The following is a 17,331-nucleotide window of genomic DNA, read 5'->3' as shown; positions in this document are numbered from 1 at the left end:
GTATTTCTCTTATGTCACACATGTTGGCACTTGAGCAAGTATGATCGTTATTGTCTGCCCATTGTTTTAGGTATGCATGTTTTGTACCCCCAAGATGGTAAACTTCCTAAAGGCAAGGATTACGTACACCTTGTGTGGTTTTTGTACTCCTGGAGGGCCCAGGCACATAGTTGGCACTTAATAAATACCTGATGGAGAAGACTCATAAACCAGGGAAATGGTTGAACAAATTACAGTATATGAATATAATGGATTTTTGTTGTATCACAAGAAATGATGGAAGTGATGAATTCAGAGAAACTTGGTAAATTTTATATGAAGTGAAATAAGCAGAACTAGAAGAATGAGGTACACAGTGACCATGATGGTGAAAGGAAAACAACTTGGAAAGGAATCAGAACTTGGATCAATGTGATGACCAATCTGGACTGTGGCGGGGACTGAGAGCAAGACACACTTCTCTGTTCACGGATGAGAGATGTGGAATGAGGCTGATGCTGTCGAGTACAGCCGATATCCTGGTTTGTTTGCCTTAGCTATATTTCTCTGTTATGAGGGTAAGGGCTAGGGGCCAAGAGGATTCATAGTTGGGAAGTGACAATGATGTTTTTTAGAAAACACTAATAAAGGGGGCAGCTAGGTGGCACAGTGGATAGAGCTCTGGCTTTGGAGTCAGGAGGACCTGAGTTCAACTGCAGCCTCAGACACTTGACACTTACTAGCTGTGTGACCTTGGGCAAGTCACTTAACCCCGACTGCCTAGCAAAAAAACAAAACAAAACACTAATAACATATTTATTTTTAAAATAAATAAATACCTAACAAACTAAACATAAGATATCAGGTATATTCACATAAAGAACTACTTAAGGCAATGTACTTGGAAAAGGGCTAGACTGCAAATCAGGGAGAACTTGGCCATTGATGCCTTGTGAGGACCAGATGATATGTTTGTGAAGCTCTCGGCACAGAGCATGGTACATACTAGGCACTATATAAATGCTAGTTATTATTACCATCATTCTCTATTACCTATATGACTATGAGATTCCTTAATCTCTCTAAACTCCATGTTCTCATCTGAAAGATGGAGATAAAAATATCTTAAAAGGTTGTTCTGAGGCTCAAGTAAGGTGACAAATATATACACATATATATTTGTATAAATACTTGGCAAACTTTAACATACTATGTAAATTTCAACTATTATTACTCAGTGCGCATCAAAGGCAACATGGGTGGAGTACCACAGCCTGAACCTGGCAAGGGAGAGTAACATATATCAGCCAAAAATGAACAATTCAAAGCAGGAAACCACAGTACATGGCTGATGATCATACATCTTGAGTTACTCTGGTGTCATTAAGACTAGTGACTATTTATAACAGTTGAGTGGGGTGCCTGAATTATATAATTTATCTCTAAAAGTCTCTTCTAGTCTTAAAATTCTATGATCAGGCAATCAACTTGGCACAGTGAACTGTTATAAAACTGAGAAACAAGCAGCTCATCAAAGAAAGAGTACATGGCTCCATAGTAGAGAATGGACCAGGCAGGGTGGGGTGGGGTGGGGTGGGGGGACTGGAGAGATCCCTAGATTTTAGTTTGGTTTCTTTAATTGTCTTAGAATACTCATATTGAAAGTTGGAAGAAGTGGAAACATTCCAACTTAAAATTATATTTCATCTTGGAAAGAAATGAGGCACAGGCAATATGAAATCTTTCTACCAAGGATAATGTTAAGCCCACATAGTACAGTCAACATCTAACTTTATTTAAACATCATTTGATGAAAAGACAAATTTGGTTAAAAAAAAATTTCTGATATTAAATTTCTTTTAAAAATACTAAATTTAGTGTTCAACTTAATCCTAGATGCAATAAACTGTTGGAAATTTGGTACTGGTCTGAAAAAAAGATTACTGTTAAATCTAAATAGGTACCTCTAGAACAGGGAAGTTCTCTCTGAAATTTCACAAACCACTATGGTTCCATTCAAATCCATCCTTCTAAGAGAAAAGTCACCAATTTCTATTCTTTGTTAATGTTATAAATGTGTGAACAGAACAGAAATGTAGTCTGCATTTGGGTGTCAGACATTCTGCAAAGTTCTTTCTATCAAACATCTCCTGATCATACTCAACTTCAGATTTTTATATTTCTTCTTTATGCCATCATAAGATTTTTCTCCCTTCAATTAGAGGCTTGTAAAAACATCAAAAGTTCAATTCTTTTTTTTTAAGCATCTAAAAGTATGCAGGCTAAAGTTGCCAAAACCTTTGCCTCTGATTCTGTGCTTACATCTGTCTTACTCCAAAAATTTATACATTTTTAATAGCTATTAGATACTCCACAGAACTTTATAAACAGTACAAAGTACCACCTCATAAAAATATATTGATAGCTCAGTATGAATAATGAAAAGATAGGAAGCTTCTGAGACATTCAATATTAGTTCTCAACTTAGATCCAAAAGAGGGGGAAAAAAGTTTTATTATAGCCAGATCTCAAAGATGACAGTGCAAGATTACACGCAAAATTCAATGGTTAGAAACGACAGTTGTTTCGGTCCATTCTGAGATTCTCAAGGCCAATTTGTATACACAATCAGGTTAATGATATCCCTCAAGCCAGTGTTGATAATAGCCAAATCTGTCTGCAATTTAATGAACCAGATAGATGATGGAATCACCAATATCTGCCCTTAATCCATTTTCAGTGAGGTGAATTTTCTTGCTCATGAGGTCCACATGAAATACAGCATGATCAGAAATGGGGGTCTTCTCCACGTGTTCTCTTCCCAGGACAGGAACACGACGAGGTCCCAACACAGGATCATCAAATCTCATCAGTTTTACCTTGGTAAGATCTATAGTGGAAGAGATTACAAATGTGAGTATGATACTAACTGAGCCTATGATGGAGCATCACATATGTAAGACACACTAGCTGTTAATGCCTATCTAAATAAAAATCCCCCAGTTAGATTATTAAAGCAGCCCCAATCTCAGAAAACAAAAATCCAACAGGGTACTAAATTATGACTATCAGCTTTCACCAGATAAAAGCTGACCAATGAATCTGTGTAACACTGACATCTCCTGGAACAATATAGAGGAGAAGAGAAAAGGTCTATGCAAACTTAAGAGTCATATCCAATGCAGCCTCTCAAATCACTTTCATATGTTTGCATTAACCAATTTTTAGTGTTGTGAAACATCTCTTTCTTTTTCTGCTTCCCCAAATGTAGCAGCGGGTCTAAGAGAACTGTAGAACCATTCTCAATGTACTTTTTGGGAGGAAAGTATTACTACTGAGAGGAACAGCAATACCAGACTCTTGTTTTGCTCAAGGATGAATGGCAAGAAAGGAAGGAGGAGGTACAGGAAAAGGGAGCAGCTTTAACAATTTTAAGCCTTTGGATGAGTTCCAGTGCTCTCTGCTTGAGGATTTCTTGATTTACTCTTTCTCGACCTGATAAGATGAATCCTGGCAAGCAAAGCACTTGTCCTTTGAATAAATTTATATTCCATCAACCCTGCCAACAAACAACCCAGCCCAAATGTAACTCACTTATTATTCTGGCAATGCTGAGGCTTCCCAACACAAAACTGTTTAATTTTATATGGTTTAGGAGCCCACAGTATGTGGCTATAAATGCTGAGGCTTAGGTTTTATACCTCATTCTACATGTCACCCTGTGAATTTAACAGTCTCCAAAAAGTACAGATGTTCTTTGAATTGCCACTACCCCTTTCTAAACCATCTCCCTGGGAGGTCCATGGAATAGACTCTTCCACATGCTACCCTGACAGTACTAAGCTTAGTTTAAGAGGTCTGATAGATAAAAGCAATCATGAATTCAACTGCAGGTTATGCCACGAGTGTAAGCCAACCAGGCACAAGTCTTATAGTTCAGGAAGCAAGGGACTAAGGACAGTAAACTAAAATGTGGATCTTGGGACATATATGGCAATCATCAGCAACCAGGGGTACCCAAGGCAAAGCACAACTGAAAGACTACTGAGATTCTCTGGGGAAATCACAGAATCAATTCATCAACAGAATACTGACCCAACAAACTAAAATGAGCAATAAGAAGCAAAAACAACCTTCATATATGACCAGAATTTTATCTGGGAAAGGGGAAAACTAAGCATGAACAGCCATCACAATTGAACTTACACAATAGAAGGTAACACAAAGACATTTTACCATAAAAGCACTGGTTAAGTCACAACAAGAGATATTTATATACACCACCTTTCACCTCAGATCTCACTACACCAAGGAATTCTAAAGTAAACTGCTCCCAAGCAATCTCCATATTCAATCAGGCTTCTAAGAGGTAAAACATATTTTGCTCTGAAGTTTGACTTTGTCTTTCATAACTATCAAACAATTTTTGTTGTTTTTTGAGACACTTCAACTTCTTATGTGAGATTTCTCTATCACTGAAGAAACTAAAATTTAAATCTGCAACTCTACAACAAATTAAGGCATTTGAGGGAGAAGAAAAAGATGGTGTGATTTAAAGTCTTGGGAAATAGAAAATGTGATACAGAGCTTTTCACCTGTAAGTTACTGGTTCACATCTTTTGTGGGGAGACCATTTTCATCAAATGGCCTTTGTAGAATGAAATGATAGCTTTAGTCCAGCTTCTCCTGGACCTGAATTATAATCACCCTCAATACAATGTGTACTAATTGGCATATTTGCCAACTATTATAAAAGAGAGACTAAAAATTGTGCTATCAAGTTTCAACTCTTTCACATCCCCTAAAGGCAATCATCCTCAAAAATCAAAGCATTGTTAACAGCCTGCTAGAAAGATCTCAAGAGACGATCTCTTCTGTGGCTGAAGGGCATCAATCTCATGCTAACATTTCTATCTACTGTCCTAAATTTTATCATCATTAAACAGAAATTAGTATACTTTTTGAAAAGGTTGCTATGGAAATGCACCTTTTCCCTTTCTTTGCAGAGGTGGGGGGCTAGGGGTTTGAAATATTACACATATTGTCAGACAGTCAATGCATTTGTTAGTTTTGCTGAAATTTTTTTCTCCTCTTTTTTATTATAAAGGAGGGCTCTCAATAAGGAAGGTGGGAAAGCTGCATTTGGAAATGCAAATGATATAATAACCAAAGATATAAAGAAAAATGTAAGAAGAAAAAAAAAGTATTGCCCATGACTAGTTAGACATGGCAGACAAAAACTGTTCCAAAAGCTTAGGAAAGGGAATTACCAGAGGTAAGTACAATTCTGGAGTACTTTGTCAGGTCAGTATCCAAGTACTTTGAGGGAGATGTTGGTACTACATTCCATTTTGAAGTTGGGACTTTTTTTGGACCAGACTTATAATTTCACTGGTGTATGGGACTCTCAGAGTAGAAATTCCCAATACCAATACAGAGAATTGGCTCATTCATAAACTCTTTTGGAGGCAATGAGAGGTTTGCTGTGACTTGCCCATGGCTAGTCACATAGCCAGCATATATAAGAGGCAAGAAAGGAACCCATGTTTTCCTGACTCAAAGGTCTGCCTTCTATCCACCATACCACCATGTCTCTCTAATGTTATATAATACTGATTTAAAAACCATTACCAAACAGGAATGCATTGTAATTTTTTACAAATAAGAAGTCTACAACAATGTCACAGAATCACAGAGATAATCCACTGCCTCAAGAAACTGAGACTCAGGAGGTAGAAGAAATTGTCCACTATCACATATATACACAGTGACTGAGCCCCAGCTCGAACTCAGTTCTCTTAACTCCTGGGACAAGTAATTTTCCCGTAACATCATTCTACCTCCCTAAATCAGTCAGCTACTTCTTTTCCTAATGCTTCCCTGAAATGGATCAAACACATAGTTTACTGCTAAAATAAATGTCAACTCTGTATTCCAAAGTAGTGGCTCAAAAAAAAGAAAAGAAAAGAAAAGAAGGTAGTGGCTCACCCTTGATTCCTCTGTCCATCTTCATTAAGCGCCTGATTAATGAATCTCTGTTGTCTCCTTGCCTGACTTCAATTTTGGTTGAGAAGTGACCATTGGATGGCTGGGGATTTACCAAAAATACTGACACACCAGGCTATTAAAAAAAAAAAAGAGGAAAATAATTTTTTTTAAAGTAAAACAAATACAGGGTGGTCCACTGAAAAGCAGTTCATGTAAGTCATATATTGATCAAGCTTGACCCCAATGATGAGATATGAGAAGACATCTCCCACTATTAATTTGCAGGAATGAGAAACTAAGGGTGTGAGATCCTGCATATAACTTGTTAAAAAAAACTTGCTGCTTAGTTTTGCAGAACTTTTTTTTTCTTTCTTTCTTCAAACTTCATTAGAAGGAGTAGCTCAGAGAGAATAGGGAAAGGAATACAGTAGAAAATATAGATGACAAAACTAAAATATATCAATAAATGCATTTTAATACCAAAAAAATTAATTTAATTCATAGTATTTTGAAGGAATCTACATAGCAGATTCTTTTAAATAGACTACTAATGGCCTAGAATAAACAATGGCTCTTTTAAAAAAAACCAACAAAACACTGTATTAGCAGCACCAGATCTTAAACTATACTACAAAGCAATAAACATCAAAATGACTTGGTAATGGTTAAAAAATAGATCAATCAATGGAACAAATTAGGTACACACACAAAAAAAACACCAAATCAGTGTGGCAGCCTAGTGTTTGATAAACCCAAAGATTGCTCCTGGGGTAAGGATTCACTATTTCACAAAAACTGCTGGGAAAAATGGAAAGAAGTCTGGCAGAAATTAGGTTTAGACCAATACCTAACATCAGCCACATACTAGGATAAGATCCCAATGTATACATGACTTAGATATAAAGGGACACATAAGGAATAAATTAAAGGGGCAAGTAAGAAATTTTCTTTTCAATCTATGAATAAGAGATAAGTTCATGACCAAACAAGGAACAGAGAGGATCACAGAAAATAAAATGGACAATTTTAATTACATAAAATTAAAGTTTTTTATACAGTGCAGTTAAAATTAGAAGGGAAACAGTTAACCAAGAAAAAAATACTTGCAGTAAGTTTCTCTGAAATAGATCTCATTTCCAAGAAATATAAGGAACTTATTCAAATTTATAGCAAAATCATTCCCCAAATGACAAATGGTCAAAGGATAACAACATATTTTTTAAAGGTTGCTATCCAAGCTATCAACAACCAAATAAAATAAGGCTCCAAATAACTAATAATTATAGAAATAAAAATTAAAGCAACTGTAAGCTTCTACCTCACATTTATCACGATTGACAAAGATGACCAAAAAAGAAAATAACAATTATTGGAGAGAGTTCGGGGAGAAAAAGGCACACTAATACAGTGCTGGCGAAGCTATGAATTGTTCGTTTTGAAAGGCAGTTGGGAACTATACTCAAAAGTTACTACACCCTTTGTAACAATACCACTACGAGGCCCATATCCCAAAGAGATCAAAGAAAGAGAAAAAAGGATGCATACATACAAAGATATTTATAAGCAGTTCTTTCTAAAGTGACAAAGAACTGGAAACTAAGGAAGGGGTGCCTAATAATAGGGTGATGGCTAAACAAATAATGGCATATGGATGTAATGAAGTATTATTTTACCATGAGAAATGGTGAAAGGGACAGTTTCACAGAAACTTGGTTAAAACCTATATGAACTACTAGGTGAACTATTTAGAGACTAAATTTTAGACAATAACAACACTATAGAGTTATAAACACTATAAAGTCAAGAAGGAGAACTCAGACCAACACAGTGACCAACCATGATTTCATAAAGCATGCCACTTGCCTCCTGACAGAGAGATGACAAACTCAAGATAAAGAATGAGACATAAATTTTTGGACATGGCTTATGAATGTATTTGTTTTACTAAACTATGTATATTTATTAGGAAAGGTTTTTTTTTTTCTCAGTGAAGAAGAGTTAGGAGAGGTAGAAAAAAGTTTGTTGATTGAAAAATAAACAAACAAAAACCACCATAGTTCAATAAATATATGAATTAGTGATCGGTGCAATTAAGAGACTGTAAACAGGATTCAGTGATTATTTTCTTCAGTCCAAATATATGTGTAAGTACTTTTTTAAAAAGTAAAGCACTGGGGCAGTTAGGTGGCACAGTGGATAGAGTACCGGCTCTGAAGTCAGGGGGACCTGGGTTCAAATCCGGACTCAGACCAAACACTTGACACTAGCTATGTGACCCTGGGCAAGTCACTTAGCCCCAATTGCCTAAAAAATAAAAATAAAAATAAAAAGTAAAGCACTTAAAAGTTTTCCAGTAAATGTGGCAAAAGGAATAGTACCCTTTAGCCAAGTACTTCATTTACTAAGAAAACTGGGATACTTCACAAATCTTGATAATCACAGCCCTCTAAACTTAGCCAAATAGTTTGATTCTGGATAAGTTCTTTTAGGATTAACAGAAAAATGCAGTCCCCAAACCTTATTTCATTTCTTTAGCACAGACTGCCAATGCCTGAACAGGATTCCTATGACTGAGACCTAAAGAGAATCCATCAATGTGGTTTACACTAGAGCCCCTCAAAAAGCTCTGAGTAGTTGCTATATCCAGACTAATCTAAACACCTAATGGTTCCAACTCTCAGAAAAACTTGCCTAAGCCTTTTAATTCAATTTTCACAATATTCTTGGAAAAACCATATTCTAAAGACTACTTTTTAGTTAAAAAATGTTGACACTAAAAAATGTTAACTATAACTAATACATCATATAAGTGAAGTGAATGGAAGCTATTATTATAGGAAATTGAACAACGACCTGGAAGTTAGAAGCCCCAGGTAGTTCTAGTCTGGTTTCTACCATTAATGAATTAGTTAGATAATTTCAAGCAAATCACTCCCCGTCCCTGGACCTCAGCCTTCTCCTACATAAAAAGAGGGGACCGCACTAAGATGATCTCCAAGGTCCATCCCAACTCAGACATGCCACAATTCCAAAAGATGATTCCAACTTACTTCTGTTCTAAAAACAGTGAGGGGCTTCCCAGGACAGCAATCTTCTCTGATTCTATCATCTGCTTCAGAAGCAAATTTTACTTCAATGTGATCTAACTAAAGAGTGAGAAAAACATAGGAGGATTATTATGGACAATTAACACCAGCTTTATCTCCAGCTCATTTTGCCAAGGAACAAAAGGAGAACCTCTATTTAATATGAAATGGTATGTACATTTTTATTTTTTCCATGCAAATGTTGGCAAATCTGGAATCAATCATTCCTTAATATTTATACTTAAATGCTCCCTTCAGTAATGTGCCTGAAAAAGTTTGTTTACCATTTTAAATAAGAAAATCTGGCATCTAACCCTCCAAACAAAAGGAAAAAGTTCATGCAAAATTATTTTTAATCACTGGAAGACAAAAGAGACAAAATATGGAAATATGGCAGCCACTGACTAAGGCATGTCAACTGGAAGTTATGTACAAATTTTCCTCTAGGGCACTATTTTATTTGATATAGCAAATAATGAAAAAAATTGTCTGGGTCACAAAGCACCTTAGCATAATTCAACATTTTACAAGAGTATTCGAATGAGATCAGATGACATTGCTCTTTGTCTCTGTAGCCTCCTTTGGTTCCCTTCCTTCCCTTCTGGCTGCTCCCCACCCCCACAATGACCACATGCATGTAAAAACACACACATGTACAACTAAAGATATTAAATAAATATTTGGCAAAAGGACTGCGCACAGAAGATCAAGCTGACAAAATAATGCTTACTAGAAATAGAGAAAATAGTATTGTGTTGCCTTTTTCTTCTTCCCAGAAACCAAACTCTATTTGTAATACCAATATTCTACCAACATTGTCATATGTCCTCAAACATGTAATACAACAGTCTCCAGGTAAATGCATAAGAATATCACACAGAGACCAATGGGAAATGAATTTTGGTTGTAAGCAAGCTGAAACATATAATCAATGAGGAACTTAAAAGATATGGCAATAAATAATATCTTCAGAAATAAGTTTTATAGGAACAGAAGATGAGCTAGTTTCATGACCTGGGCAAGGGACAACAGGCACATACCCAGAGCATTTACCTTCATACTCACAATGTCAGGAAAAAGTGAGGAAGTCCCCCTGCATGTGAGGTGGTCTCTACATGGTGACTTATGGAGGGCTGTGGCTGCCTTTTTAACCTTCTAAGCTAATCATTACAAGTTCTCTCAGGCAATCTTACCTCAAGGGAATTAGTTAGATAGACTATGTTCTCCATAAGCACTCCCTGCTCATCAAATTCCAGCTGCAAATCCAGAACTTGAGGGCCTGTTTTCTCCAAATTTTCCTAACAATTAAAAAAAAGTCATGTTGTAAATATCCTAAAATTTATATCTGACAGCCACTCTCTCAGCCGATAAAAAACCCAGAAAAGAACATTCAACACAAACATTCAATGACAAGCTTCGTTCACAGCTTTCCTTCTCTAGGTTTGCATTTTAATGAGGTTACTGGCTCACAATAATCAAGTCAGATGAAACAAAGTTAGCAGGAGAAAAACTGGAAGGCAAAAGGCTTTCAAATCTACAAAGTAAATAGGACTTCTCACTATTTAGGCTGATTACATGTTCAAACCCAGAATATCTGCTTGGACAATAATAACTTAGAGTCAGTCTAGCCAACAGTTGTCTGAAATCATCCCTTCATGATTCCTATCACAAACAAGCACTGACTGTGCAGCATATACAGTTTGAATCACTGCATCTTACAGAATCCACCTAGGTATGAGTATAGGAAAATCCAGACCTGAAAATGATTTGTTACTCACCGACTCAAATAAATCAGAAACTGTAAACAACTGTTTACATGAATGTTAAGAAGACACCTCTTAATTATATAAATAGAAGCCTAAAGCATCCAAAGGCCTTCTTGGGGAGCTATAGTAGGCCACTACTTGGAATACATTCATGCTTGAGTTGCTGTGGAATCTTTATTCCAAGTTTTTTAGAATGTCTAGAATCTGTCACAGTGTGAAGCATGGCTTCCCTCATCCTTAGGAAAGTTCTGTACATAATGGAGTTCTGAGTCACTGAAAAATAAAAGGAACTTCCAGATTATATAAATTGCAACTCTTCAAGAGGCAAAAAGAAGCCAAATTGAATACTCAGACAAATCCATGCAATTGTAGGGCAAACACAATATAACCAACAATTTGTCAGGTTAACTTTCCTGAACTGGGAACCAAAAACCTTGCTGCTCAAATACTAACTTTGTATGATTTGACTGCATATGCTGAAATAGAGATAAATGGCTAAAATATACTTGAATTTATCTGAAAGTGAGTTTGTGCCCGAGTACTGACTATGGACCTACTTTATTCCTAAGTCACAGTTTCAGTTTAGCATTCTGTGCTCTGAATGTTTTCCTCTGACCCAGTGATGAACTATTGCTAAACTACTATTTTCTACTCAAACTTAAAATTCACTGAAAAAGTTCTGTTATGTTCCTACTTGTTATACCAAACATCAACTTGGTCATATGTGGAGTTTCAAGTCAAAGGACCTGTGTCTGAAACCAGGTTTGTTTGGGTTTTTTTGCCACTCCTTATCCATCTGACCTTGGACAAATCACTTCACTTCTCTAGGACTCAATTTCCCCATCTGTTAAATGAGAGAGGTTGAACATTTGAGGTCACTTCTAGCTCTAAATCTATAATGTCATCATAAATACTATTCTGTACTGAAAAATTATGACACATATATGCATGTATAAGTATGTATGTGTGTGTATCTATATACACACACACACACGGAGTTGATGGAAATTATCATTGAAATACTGTGAAATAGGTTAGATCCTATTTCAATTAGCCACTAAATTCAATTAGTCACTAAATAATGGAAATTTTTAATAATAACAGTCTTCAAAACTATTTCATTAGACTATTTCAATGTACTCTGCCAAAATTTAATGCTTGTACGACCATCAGAGGAAGATTATTGTCTCAATTAAATTCACTACAACAAACATTTATTAATCACCTACTTTACAAGGCACAGTTCTGGACAAAAAAAAGTGGTGCAAGTCACTGGAATATAAAGACAAAACAAAACAGTCCCTGCTTCGAAGAAGTTTACACTTTATGACATGCACACAAAGGAGAAAACATATCTACATTAATACCAATGATCTTATAGTGTCTCCATAAATGTTCAAACATGTGGCATATAGCCCAACTGCAGGATCAGCAGTCTGTGGAACCAATGAGCTAAGAGCAACCCAGTCAAAGGGAAGCCAATTGATGGCTATCAGATACAAATCACACCTAGATTCTGTGATAATTCTTGAAGTTTAGGGTCTTAAGGACACCTCAGAGGTACAGGTTTAGATTATACATTTCATTCTAAAAGACAGAAGGACTCCCCACAATTGTGGGACAATAGCAGAATTTCTCTGGGAGCTCTCATCCACTAGGGAAGAGTTCGATTTTGGGGTTTGACTAAACTAGTAAACAGCACCAAGAGGGACCCAGAATCTTGACTATGAAGACACCTTAAAATTGTAGAAATCACTGTGTACTTCCCCCAAGCTAAAAGGCATTTAAATGACCAACTATTTTGTCAAATAATCTAAAAAAACACTTAAGTATCTCAGAGGGGATGCTAAATCATTGTGCCAGTGTTCACAACCACCCAGTGGAGGTTGCTTTAATTTTTCTGGCAAAATGTATCATTCTTATCATGATCATCATTATTAATTTCATTATTAATAGTTATTAGTGATAATAGTAATAATAATATTAATTATAATGGTGGTAATATCCCACCTTCATATAATCTTTAATCTCCTCAAAGCACTTTGCAAAATGATTTCATTTTATTTGATCCTCACAATAACCCTATTTGGTGCTATTATTATCCCTATTTTACAGATGGGAAAACTGAGGCTGAGTGGTTAAGTGATCAACCTAGGGTCACACAGCACACAGACACACAGTGTCTGAGGGAGGATTTGAACTTCCTGCCTCCAAGTTTAGTGTTCTATCCATTGTGCTACCTGTTTTGATCAACTGTTTTAACCTCTAGTGAAAACATTTCAACTCAGTTCTACAAAGACTGCTTCCCATATCAGAAAAACAGGGGAAACAAAATTTCCTGGTGGCTATTTCTGCTGAAAATGTTCTCATCTGCATGGCCTTTCCCACCCTCCATCTTTAGTGCTCTTCCTAGTCATCTCTCATATACTCATATTGCTACATCTCTCCCATTACTTACTTTCATCATGGCAACAAATGGCATCACCTTCTTCATGTATTTCTTCAGCTCTGGTAAGCTGCCCAGTTCACTGGCAATTATCTTATTATCTGGCAGTTGGCCTTTGTTAGCCTAAATCATTATAAGAAGGGAAAATAAAAAGTGCATTTTCATTTATCATAGATACTTTTTATCAATAATGTTTACATTACCAGAGACCCTCAATTCCATACTAAAATATAAGGTATTCGGAATTTCTGCAACATAAAGTTTGGAAACATTTTCATTTCTTATTTGTTTTTTCTTCTGTCAGAGGCTGATTTCATCAGAGTAGGGAGTCCCCAGTGAGGAAACCCCCTCTACTGATGCAGGTTGGCAGCCATTCTTCAACATGGCATGTCTGAGAGCTGCCTGGAGCACTGTGGGTTATGACTTGCCCGAAGAATATCAGAAGGACGATTATGTTTCTGAAGTAGAGTATTCTAAAGATAGGCTTACATTCTGCAGATATTGAGTTCTACTCAAAGAGTAACAGAAGAGTGATCACTTTTAAAGCTCTCCCCACAGGGGATATCAAAAACAGCGGGGAGGCCCAGGAAATCTTTTTAGGGTTCAGCTGCTATCCCTAGAAGCTCTTAGAGAGCTGCAAAGAAATGTCTAGCACCAGCTAAATGACATTTGGTTCCAAAACCAAATGTAGACTGAACTCTGTAGCAGAATCTGAAAAAAATAATATAAGAAGAGATATCTCTTTTCTCAAAACTCAGAAAGTTCATGCTCTCTAATATGAGGGAGAGGGCTGGGGGGAGGGTGTAGAAGATGGAAAAATCATGTTACATATATAGTACTCCCCTATAATATTAATAGCAGACAGTCTTTCTGAGTTGCTTCTGGACAAAAGAATTCTTGACCTGGCAACCAAACAAGTGAGAGGCTTCTCTGACCCTAGCTAAGAATGGGGTTCAGACAACAGTACCACATTCTCTCAATAGGACTATCCACACTTGGGGCCTTTCTCAGCTTGACAGGACTTGTCACAGCTGTGTTCCATGACCACAGCTTTCAAGAACACTGGATTGCTTCCAAGCTATGGTGAGGCATCAGAATGGGACCTTGGTGGAAAGCTACAGAATACACTGAAAAAATTCTCTAATTAAGTGTTTAAGTAGAATCATTTCCATACACTCAAAGATTGAAAGATGTACTTAAATCGGATTGGTATGCATTTGTACAAGGGCTTACTCCACTTCAGTACATACAATGTCAACAATCTCTCTAGATTCTGAAGTAATTTTGAAGTTTTTCTCCAAAAGGCAGGAGAAAATAGATGTTCTTAAAAATGAAGACAATATAAGTCCTTGATCTTCATATGGGTATAAGAGATGAACAAAGGCACTGCAGAAGTACTGAGTAATGTTCACAGAAATCATATATTCTGAAGACTACACTTTAACTATGTGTAAATTTAAGCAAAAATCCCTGACCCCTCATATCAACCAATGCTCAGGGGAAAAAAAGAGTGAAAGGAGATGGATAGAGGACAGAGTTTCAGGTATTAAGGGAGATCTGTTTTTTCGTTTTTGCAAAACAGAAGGGTTGGGTGGAATTATTTTCCTGAAATTACACATAGAGTAATGATGTTAGCTCTAGTTACTTTTGACTCCAAATTTAAAAGTATACTAAAAAATAGTAACAATATTTTCTTTTACTTCTTAATGGATTTGACACTAAAATGCATTTTGGAAAGGGCAAAAAGAAGAAGGAGGGATTCTTTTATTTTACTTGTCACCAAAAAAAGTGCCACAAGAACTTTGAGACAGTACCTTACAACATATAAACTAAAGTTGACAAAAAAGGAAAATGACAAATATGCTAGAGGGGCTACAAGAAAACAGTTACATTAATGAACTTTTGAGACAGAATCAGGAGAACAATTTATACAATTACAACACTGTAAAGAAAAACAACTTTGATAGACTGAAGAACCCTCATCAGCTAGGTGGCACAGTAGATAATGCACTAAGTTCAAATCTAGCCTCAAGACACTTACTAGCTGTGTGATTTTGGGCAAGTTACCTAACCTCTGTCTGCCTCTGTTTCCTTATATGTAAAATGGGGATAATAATAGCATCTACCTCTCAGAGTTGTTGTGAGGAGCAAATGAGATATTTGTAAAGTGCTTAGCACAGTGCCTGCAACATAGTAGGTATTTAATAAATGCCTGTCCTCTTTTCCCTCCCTCCCCACTCTAATCATCACAATTGACCACCCAAGATTTCAGAGAGCTTATAAAGATACATGCTACCCATCCTCCTGACAGAAAATCTGAATTCAGAGTACAGAATGATACATATTTTTGGTCATGGCCAATGACAATTTGTTTTGCTTGACTATGCATATTTGTACAGGGGTTTTGTTTTTCTTTCTTTTCCAATGGGAAGGCAGAGCTGGGAAGGAGAAAAGGTGAATTTTTGTACATCTAAAGACTAATGACTCAATAGAAATGAGAAAACATGTAAAGTGCTTTGTAAACCTTACAGATGCCGATATAGATATATGGAGCTATCTCTACTCCAAATGTTCATATGAACTAAATGTGCCCAACCTGTGGCAGAGCCTTCTGAGCTTATATTGGTCTGATCAGCCAGTCAGATGTATCTTGATCCCAATATAATGATGTAATTTGGGATCTCTTCAAGAACAAAGGCCAACAACTAACCAACCAATAGAGAGATACAGATATAGATATAGATATAGATATAGATGCTAGCTATCATTATTAAATAACTTTATACTTAAAGCAATCTAACTTTTCAAATTAAGTTCTTTAAGATATTTGTAAAATCCAAATTTAGAATGAAACTGACTATACCAAATGAAGTCCAGCCATTAGACAATTTTACTTGTATATAATTAAGAGAACTGCCCAATACACACTGACTTGGTACATAAAGTCTGGAAGGCTAGATGATGTATTATGAATATATGAGATAGTATGTGCTACTTTCAGTGACTTTTTTGCGGGTACTTAATAGGATAAATATGTTCCTACAGAGATAAAATCTACTTTTTCTATCTTCAGAGTGGATTTAAGAGCCATAAATTTCAAAATCTGAGAACTTGAAAAGTACCATCTAGTCCTATTTACAGTACAAATGGAGAGAAGTGTGGTTCTCCCCCAGGACAAAACTTTATAGGAAATACACCACATGCCTGACGTTAGCTTTTCAGAAACCTCGTCTGACTCAATTTAAACGTTTTTACCCTGAGGCTTTGCTAATTAAACCTAAAAATCTGTGAAAAGTATTGGAATGAAAATCCAATAAAGATTTGGAAAATCCAAGCTGAGAATCCATTCTTCTTTGATCACCTAGGTCATATTTTGGCAAGCTCTCAACCTTCCCAGCACAGCACCTCCTTTTAAAGTGCACCTGGGTGTTTTTGTGTCTGCTACTGTTCCTATGAAAAAGACAAAAATATATTTTGTACCACTTCCACCATATTTTGCTCCCACATTTTGGTGAGCGAAAAAAGTTGCGGGTGATTTTTTTTTTCCTCAAGAAAATCTAATATAGGCCTTAAGTATTAAGTTTCCTTTAAAATGTTAATGAAAAGTATTTGAAAGAGCTGTCATATTTAATAGCTATTTACCTGACAGAGCCAAACACATTTTACGGCCCTCCATTCCTGCAGGTAATTATGAAATTAAGCATTTCTTTTTAACATACCCAAGACCAGAAGTTATAATAAGGTTGTGAGATTGTATGAGCCTTCAATGTTCTAGTCATAACAAAGAACTCAAAAGGAAAAGCTCATTATTTCTCTTTCTTCATAGTTTTAACTAAGAAAAACTCACAGAGGAAAAAGAAAACAGTCTCTTAATAACTATCTACAAAACTCTGTTGAAATCTTGTTTGAAAGTCTCCAAAGTTCTAAGTGTCAGAATCTTTTAAACTGGCATCAAATGGAGAGCTGCCAAAGTAAAGCAAAGCCCATTCTCCAAGAAGTGGATCAAAGAGGGTTTCTGTCACACACACACACACACACACACACACACACACACACACACACACAC

At 36.2% G+C, this 17,331-nt stretch overlaps 1 protein-coding gene across 1 annotated transcript in view; it reads right to left on the bottom strand.

The window, feature by feature from the left end:
* Nucleotides 1–2,451: 2,451 nt before the first annotated feature.
* Nucleotides 2,452–17,331, bottom strand: part of LARS (leucyl-tRNA synthetase) — a 52,292-nt gene continuing 37,412 nt past the window's right edge. Inside the window, exons 28-32 of the mRNA XM_027841823.1 lie at nt 13,278–13,388; nt 10,247–10,351; nt 9,018–9,113; nt 5,968–6,100; nt 2,452–2,869 (exon numbers count right to left, since the gene is read on the bottom strand). Of these exons, the coding sequence (XP_027697624.1) occupies nt 2,664–2,869; nt 5,968–6,100; nt 9,018–9,113; nt 10,247–10,351; nt 13,278–13,388 (651 nt within the window). The 3' untranslated portion in view covers nt 2,452–2,663. The remainder of the gene's footprint in view (nt 2,870–5,967; nt 6,101–9,017; nt 9,114–10,246; nt 10,352–13,277; nt 13,389–17,331) is intronic.

Source organism: Vombatus ursinus, unplaced genomic scaffold, assembly GCF_900497805.2.
Source record: "Vombatus ursinus unplaced genomic scaffold, bare-nosed wombat genome assembly UNPS02014863.1, whole genome shotgun sequence".
Lineage (NCBI taxonomy): Eukaryota > Metazoa > Chordata > Mammalia > Diprotodontia > Vombatidae > Vombatus > Vombatus ursinus.
The sequence above is the reverse complement of the archived record's forward strand: the minus strand, read 5'-3'. Positions and strand labels throughout refer to the sequence as shown.